Source organism: Tiliqua scincoides, chromosome 6 (assembly GCF_035046505.1).
Source record: "Tiliqua scincoides isolate rTilSci1 chromosome 6, rTilSci1.hap2, whole genome shotgun sequence".
Classification (NCBI taxonomy): domain Eukaryota; kingdom Metazoa; phylum Chordata; class Lepidosauria; order Squamata; family Scincidae; genus Tiliqua; species Tiliqua scincoides.
Window position 1 is genome coordinate 7,965,931 of NC_089826.1, and position 8,661 is coordinate 7,974,591.

Here is an 8,661-nt window from a genome sequence, read left to right on the forward strand (position 1 = left end):
TGTGATACCAGTCCCTGCTTGTTAGGCTGTTTATTTTTTTATTTTGCCGGAAGAACTTTCAGTGTTGTGCTAACCACTCCAGACATGTTGCAAATGCCCTCCCAGATTTCTACCTGTATCAACAGACACTTGGCCCACAGTTTCAGGAAAGAAGGGTCATGTACTCATTTCTATCTGATCCAAAAGGCTAACAGGCTATCCACTAGTAACAGTTCCAGTCTCAACATTAGCAGCAAACAGATGCGTAGGTTGGAGAGAATCACATGGCAGCCTGGAAACGAGCATGTGTGACTGTGTTACTCGCTGAAGCATTCATTTGTGCACCCCTCAAGCACATGCAAAGCCATTCTGCCAGCTTCTGCCCTTGGCAGCGTTGATGCCTCTGGAGAAATGCTGAGCTACATTACATTAAAATCCTCCATGATCCAAGAGGGCCATTACTAAACATGACAAGCTCACACACTTGAACCCAGACTCTTTGAAGTTATCTGCAGGCACCTGTTGAACAAGCCCAGTAAAAACATCCACATTCCAGGAAAATAGTGTTAGATCTCTTACTATATCCCATGTATACTGCTGGGTGCTGAACTGAGCCAAAGGAGTAATTAATCAGCATCTTAGAGCACACACCTTTATTCACCAAGTTCAAGGGCTCACGGGATCTTGTCTTTTAAAAATATTTTGACGTGAGGAAGCCTGATTCAATTCCATGCCATAAAGTCTTCCACGCAGTTAACAGCTGACATCAAAGAAGAACACAATGAAGTCCAATCCAGAAACTGATTATCCTTGCTTGTTTCCCCAGCAAGAAATGCAAACAACAAGGAAAAAAACAGAGCACGCAGCCAAGCACAGTTTAGGTGTTACGTATATCACTGAGTTTTACATACAGTATTAGTACTCACTATCTCTCCCCACATCCCCAATTGCAGCTCAGTTCTATTTGTTTACAATGAAATTAGTTCCATTGCGTCCTGTGGGCCCTAGGGCAGAGCAAAACAAAACTATTGCCCACCACTGATTTTCCTGGGTAAATCCCTTCTCTATTCATCTTCAAAGGCTTATTTTTCCCAGCTATGCTCTGAAACCAGAAGTAAACCTGACTAGGAGCATTAGCAGAACTACCAAGCATGGGAGGGGTTAAGCATCTCCCCCTCAAGCCATTCACCCAGGCCCAGCATGCATTCACATCTCAGTAGATGCAGGTATGGTTCTGTGCAATTACCTGCATTTCCACCCTTCCACCCAGTCACATGCGCAGCCTGAATTTTTGAGTGGTTATAGGTGCAGTTTTACATTCAGTTTAAGTCAGTGGCAAATACTGCACTGATTTTAACAGATGTGGATTCACTGTAAAAGAGATTTCCCCCCCCCCCAAAAGCAATACCCAATTTCACACCTGCAGTTGTATTTTGGAACAGCTCCCTATAACAATCTTGGAAATCAGCAAAGCTAGTGGGAGACCTTATAGAGTTAAAAAGTCACTTGTTATGCTAGCAATAGGCTGTTCGGACATCTACAACTACATCATCTGTGCATGCAAATAGTAAGACTCTACACTAGCACTGATTGCAAAAATCTTTCACCTCAAAAAGGAACAAAAGAGTGCAAAACAGGTGCAAAGGGGCAGGTGAGGCTGCAATCGTAAAGTCACCTTCTTCTAGGAAGCCTTGCAGAAGTCAGCAGAACTTGTTTTTAGAGCAAGTTTTGCCACAGTGAGCAACCCTGGGGGAAGAAAAAGATTTGAGCCCCTCCCAGCATAAATAGTTCCAAGCCCAGAACAGGTGCTTGATTGCTGGGTTGGAAAATATAAACCATGCTGTGTATACACACACACAAGTTTCTAGCCCTTAAGGCGGCAAGCAACCAAACCTCAGAAGACTGAGAAGGAAAAGAAATTCCAGGCATCCATATACAGCCTAGCTCTTTGCTCAAAACACAATCATGAAGGATAAAAATAGGTTGATGAGAGTAACTTCTTAGTAGGCACCCTTCCTCCTTCCTGTGAGCCAGTAAATTATGGTAGATTGTACTGGGTTGTACAAGACATTACTCTGATGTGCAAAGCAGGCTGGACCGGATCAAATCCATGACCGTAGGGAGAAAGACAGGAGAGTGTCATGGACAGCTGTAACCGAATCATTCACATAAATGGGGGCCCTTAAAAGGCACTTTCTTAGCATTCTGGGTGCTTTACACACACTCATTTATCTTTAGCACAATCTGTAAGGGAAGCCAATATTTCTGCCTATATTGCAGAAAGCCTGAGAGAACATAAGCCAACCTAAGTCCCAAATTAGGCATGACAGCAGTAAACTCACATTTCAGGAACAGATTATTGCTTGAAAGCTAACAAGGCAGGAGGTGGGCAAGTGCTTCAGGTGTGCAGGGTTGGGAGCAGAGCCTTGTACCAAGTTTAGTCTTCAAATCAAGCTTGAAACTAATCCAGGTGAACAAACATGCTTTTGACAAGTTAGTCACAAGACACTTTGGGCCCAATCCTATCCAATTTTCCAGCACCTGTGCAGCCACAATGCAGCCTCAAGGTAAAGGAACAAATGTTCCCATACCTTAAGTAGGCCTCTGTGACTGCTGCCTCACCACAAGATACAGTGCACGCCCCATTGGAATGGCTGCACTGGCACTGGCAAATTGGATAGGATTGGGCCCTCTGTCTCCTACTACCCTTAACTTTTAGATCTGAGTTAGTTCTAAAAAGATAGAATCAAAGAGGATTAGCAAACAGCACCATTTGAGTAATTCAGAATTTCCCTCACTCTGAGTCCTCTGCAGTACACAGACAATTCAAATAGAAGAGGCTCATGCAGAATCGGCTCCCCAGGTTTCAAAACCACTTTGCCAAATCTTCAACCAAAAGCTCACTTTATCATTCATTAGAAGCGTGTCCAAAGACCCCCCCAGAAGGTACCTACTACTTGAATAATTGTAAAGAAAATACATCTAATATGTACAGAAATATATAGACCTTTATTATCAGTAGTACGTAAGATCAAGTTCTGCTGATAGTTTTTCAGCCTTTTGTTGGGAAGAGGCAGATGGATACATTTCATTCTCTCAAGTTATTTCACTCTTTATCTTGGGGTTAAAAACTCCTCCTAATTAAAATATCCCAGTCAGAAAGTCTCCCCTCCCCCATGTTTCCAAAGACAAATGAATCGTACTTGAAAACTGGTAGTGCAAATGACATTCTGCTACAGAAACTTGGCCATCTTTCCCCCTAAATTTTGAATACTGCTCTCTCTTTGGTGATGAGCTGCTACCCTCTTTCCCAAGCACCTAACAGAAGCACTCTCCTCTGCAGAAGCCCCAAGGCTGACCTCACCAGCACACAGACTGGGCAAGCAAGAGGGTCCTGGATATTGCTATGGGAGAATACTAACAACTTAGCTCCCCTGTGGTGGGAATCAAACAGCTGAGATGCCTCCATGGACTGAATTCTCCTTACAAACACGCATTCAGAATTAAAGGATTTCCATTTAAATAAATACAGGGGGGGAAAATACTGTTCACTGCATATAAAGTGTTCTTTCTCCCCTAGTCCCACATCAGAGCCACAGGACACAGAGACAGGCTGGGCAAAGAGTCCTTAGTAACCCCACCATGTCAGGGATCCCACCCGGTCAAGGGCCACTCCTGCAGTCCTCAGTCACTGTACTCCTCTTTCTCCTGCAGTGGTGGGTACTTGTTTGCCGTTTTCCATTTAATGTGCTGAGGTTTCAAGTAGGCTGCCAAGGAAGCTTTCCTGCTAATTTTCCTTGCCAGCTGAGGGCTCTTGCCATTTCTAGCAAGATTGGAGGAAGCTGAGGCAGTCCTGGTGATCGGACGGGCTGGGAAGATGGTTTTGTCCCTGGGTGCTCCCAAGAGCTGCCACACTTCCCCAGAGGTGGCGCTGCTCAGGTACTGCCAAGGCTTCTTGCCACTGCTGTCCCTCACCTGGATAAGACACCGCAGCTTCTGCACTAGCACCTTGATGACCAGCTGGTGCCCGTGGATGGCGGCCAGGTGAAGTGGGGTGTATCCACAGCCGGACTTGGCGTTCACATCCAGGGCAACCCCAGCTTTCCTGACACTGGTGACCACCTCCAGAAGCACCTGAGCATTCCCATGCTTGGCCAGCCAGTGAAGCACCGTGTAGCCAGAAACAAAGTCCTTACGTGTGGCAAGATGGGGATCCTCGTGGAGCAGTGCCCGGACCTGCAGCCAGGACCCCATGGCCACTTTGACCAACCAGGTGTGCTCTCGGGACTCCAGGGGGACTGAGGAAGCCCTGTGCTCTGGGCCCAGCCCTTCAACGTCTGGGACGGTGGCCAGGTGCCCTTGCCTTGGCACTGGCCCTGGGCTTAAGGGGGCATCCATGCGGGGAGGAGGCAACCTGGCCACCTTCCTGAGCGGCCTTCTTTGGCTCCTGGAGTCCTTGTCCAACTGCTCTTCTGAAGACGAGGACCCCCGAGCCTCCTGGCTGAGCAAGACGAAGCACTCCAGGGCTGCCCCATTCCTGTGGGGCACACTCTTCCTGGCAGGCGGTACCACCTGCCCATTCGCCCGGGGTTTGTGGCGGGTCCCCTCGGGCCTGGACCAGGTGCCCTGGACGGAGTTCCTGCCATGGGGGCCGTGCTGTAGGACGGATATGGGGTGGGGGGCCCCGGGTCCCCTGCAAGAGTCGCTGCCCCCACTGCCACTGCTGCTCTCGCTGGTGGGGCTCTCCTGCTCCACGAAGTCCTCCAGGTCCTGCAGGGAGAGCTGGCAACGGATGCTGCGGAAGACGGACACCTGGGCAGGGAAGCGTCCCAGGTGGGAGTCGAGGGAGGGCGACAGGCAGGTGCTCCAGGAGGAGCTGGGGGGCGGGGGCTGGCCTGGCCAGGGGTCCTGGTCGCCGTGGTCCGGGAGGGGGGCCGGGGGGTCCAGGCTGGGGTGCGCCTTCTCCAGCCACTCGTGGATCCTCTGGTGGGGGCTGGGGGGCGCCCTGGAGAGGAAGCATGGCCCATTGGAGGGCGGCGGGGCCCGTGCCCAGAGGGGCAGCCGAGGGTCCCGCGGGAGGCATGCCTCCGAGGGGCGGGCGTGGCAGCTCCTGGCCGGAGGCGGCGCGCCCAGCCCCCATGTGGGCTCCCGGGGCGGGCAGCTGCTTGGCCTGGGGCCAGCAGGGGCGTCGGCCGGGCAGGTGGCGCGCCCGCCCCCCCTGGGCGCGCCCTGCTGCCGGGGCCGGGGCTCCGGGGGCGGCCCCGGGGCGGCGTCCTCGCCCACCAGCTCGCGGAAGCGCCTGCGGAGCACCACGAACTTGGGCGCGGCGGGCGCGTCCTGGCGCACGGTGGCCACGGCGTTGACGAAGCCCTTGAAGCGCTCGCGGCGGCGCCGCAGCTCGGCGGGGGGCGCGGCGGGGTCCCGCAGCAGGCGCGCGAAGTGGCCCAGCAGCGCCGCGTTGCTCACGCGCCCGCCCGCCGCGCACAGGAAGTCCAGCAGCTCCGCCTGGCTCAGCTCGCGCGCCATCCCGCCCGGCTCCTCTGCGCCCCGGCCAGCTCCGGCTCACCTGCGCCGCCCCGGCTCCGCCCCCAGGTGAGAGCGACACGCCCTCCGCCGGCAGCCGCTCGCGCCGCCTTCCTGGAGAGCGTCCTTCGCTTGTGCAAAGTGTGTGAGTGCGAGAGAGAGGACGGCTTGTGCAGAGCGTGCATGAGTGGCTTTACGTGCAACGTATGTGAATGCCTTTACTGGTGCAAAGTGTGTGTGAATGGCTTTCTTGTGCAAAGCATGTGTGTGAACAGCTTGGCCTGTGCAAAGTGTGAATGGCTTGGCTTGTGCAAAGCGTGTGCGTGAATGACTTGTGTAAAGTGTGTGAATGCCTTTACTTGTGCAAAGTGTGTGTGAGAATGGCTTACATAAAGTGTGTGTGAATGGCTTTCTTGTGCAAAGCGTGTGTGTGAACAGCTTGGCTTGTGCAAAGTGTGAATGGCTTGGCTTGCGCAAAGTGTGTGCATGAATGACTTGTGTAAAGTGTGTGAATGCCTTTACTTGTGCAAAGTGTGTGTGAGAATGGCTTACATAAAGTGTGTGTGAATGGCTTTCTTGTGCAAAGCGTGTGTGTGAACAGCTTGGCTTGTGCAAAGTGTGAATGGCTTGGCTTGCGCAAAGCGTGTGTGTGAATGACTTGTGTAAAGTGTGTGAATGCCTTTACTTGTGCAAAGTGTGTGTGAGGCTTACATAAAGTGTGTGTGAATGGCTTTCCTGTGCAAAGTGTGTGAGAGAATGGCTTACATAAAGTGTGTATGAATGGCTTTCTTGTGCAAAGCATGTGTGTGAACAGCTTGGCTTGTGTAAAGTGTGTGTGAATGGCTTTGCTTGTGGAAAGTAAATGCCTTTACTTAGTGACCCATATTTTGGAGAGAAATGGTGATCCTTTCTCCCCTCCCCCAGAGGTGGAGCCTGAGGGGCACCTGCCCTGGGTTCTAGGCCAGGCAGGCACAATGTGCAAGGCAGTCACTTCTGGGCTCTCCCCAGAGAAGGAGGTGCTGGTGGCTTCACCCCCCCCCCATTCCTTCTCCCTTTTTTTAACCTTTTTTACCTCCACAGGAGATGGAATGGGGGCATGAAGCTGCCAGCACCACCTCCTCTGAGGATGTGACATCACTGCCTCTGGTGCTGGGGCTTCTAGTTAAGCCTCTGCCTCCCCATAGGAGAGTCTCCACAGGAGAAAGAATGGGAACGGGGCACAAAGCCACCAGCCTCTGGGGAAAACCCAAAAGTGACATCATAATGTCATGTGCTGTCATGACATCACTACCCTGAGAGCTGGGGCTTCCAGTTACACCACTGCCTCCACCCTTCCAGAGGAAAGAGGCGAAGGAGCACGGAATGTAAAGAAACTGTTGACAAAAGAAAGGCTGAAAGAGGAAAGTCCTTGGCCAAAGCTGGCAGGGGAAGTTACACATTAACAGCCTGGTGCTGATCCTCAGTGTGTTTAGTCAGTAGTCCCACTGTGTGTTCAATGGGGCTCCCTCCTAGGTAAGTAACTTGGGATTTAGATGCAGGTGTCAGGCTAATTCCCACTACTTCTGAGTAAACACATGCAGGAAACTGCTGTCTGGGTTTAAGGCTGCAGTTCTGTGTACAGGGTGACCAGATACAATGGAGGACAGAGTTCCTGTACCTTTAACCATTGTACAGAAGAGGGAATGTTGTCAGGTGCAGCTCAACATGGAAGGGTTTAAAAAGCTGCACCTGCCAACATTCCCTCTTCTATGTAATGGTGAAAGGTACAAGCACTTTGTCCTCCATTGTATCTGGTCACCCTGCCTATGCGTGCTTTCCTGATAAGCTCCAATGAAAGCAGGCGGACTTGCATCTGAATAAACATGTATGGGATCGCAGCACATGGGGGCTGCATGAAAACGATTTGCAGCCTGGGAGGACTCCAAAATCCTGGGAGGTTCTTGGGAGAATCCAAATGGATTCTGGGGCCCCAGCAATGATGTCAGAGGACCCAGTGAAGCTGCCTTTTCCTGAGTCACTTCATGCAGTGGGCCTGTCCTACTTGGAGATGTGGGGGATTGAACATGGGACCATCTGTGTGCCAAGCAGGTGCTCTGCCATTGAGCTGACGTCTCTTCCATGCTCTAGGAATGTGGGAGTCAGTGGTTCTGTGTCTTGTGTCAACCTGGTCAGTGCATGGGTGGGAGATTGCTGGAGAATAGCTGCTGTGGGTTCCAGCATTGGTCACATCTGTAGCCTCTGCCTTCTCTCCAGGTAGCTCTGCTCATCTCAGCTCAACATACGTAGGCTTATCCTTTATTACCTTTGTCTCTTTGCCTGCTGGACTTTGCCTTCATTGCTAGCTGTTCTTGACTTCCAGATGCTTCTGCCAATAGCAAAACTGTCACATGCAGCCAGTGTTGTAGGCTAGATTAACTGTCTGGTGTGCAAATGACCCTAAACCTGAAATCCTATGCACATTTGAGAGTACACTATCTGGAGTGCAATGGAATTTGCCCCTTGAGTAAATGTGCATAGAACTGGCTGTGTGTCTGCTGTCCTGTGCATACATACATGAGAACAAACCCCATGGATATCCAGTGGGGGTAATTCTAGGTAAACTGCTTAGGACCAATCTGCAGGGGTAGGTTAACCATATGGTGCCAAAAAACTGCTCTCGGCACATGGCAGCTGGTGCATAGAACCAGTGGTGTAGCTGGAGGGGGTCGAAGCACTAAGTTCTGTGGGGAGCTTGCACACTGCCATGAGGCTCACCATGGCTTAATGATTTGCACCCATCTAGCTATGCCACTGCATAGAACCGACCTGACTTTCCAGAGCCCAGAGTATCTGGAAGGTTGCTAGGTTGATTCCACAGAGAATCATGGGCAGCAGGTCTGGTCTAGAGGGTTGAGCCTCCATTTGCCTGAAGATAACATCCGAAGGTCGCCAGTTCGAGCCCACCGGCACCGTGCAACCTTGAAGCAGCTGACAAGCTGAGCCGAGCTATTCCATCTGTTCTGAGCGTGGGAGGATGGAGGCCAGAATGTGCGACCAGGTCAATGAAAGAAACATCTGAATGTTGTGGTTTCTTGAAAGATAGAACCTTTCAAATTGTAAAAATCCCTACAGGGATTTAAAAATTGCCTGCCTATGTAAACCGCCTTGAATAAAGTCCGA

General features: G+C 51.3%; 1 protein-coding gene across 1 annotated transcript; it reads right to left on the bottom strand.

Moving 5' to 3' along the window:
• Positions 1-3,663: 3,663 nt before the first annotated feature.
• On the bottom strand, positions 3,664-5,505 carry SOWAHB (sosondowah ankyrin repeat domain family member B). Its single transcript, XM_066632275.1, has one exon. It carries the CDS (start codon positions 5,503-5,505, stop codon positions 3,664-3,666), a length of 1,842 nt encoding a protein of 613 aa, XP_066488372.1.
• Positions 5,506-8,661: the final 3,156 nt, after the last annotated feature.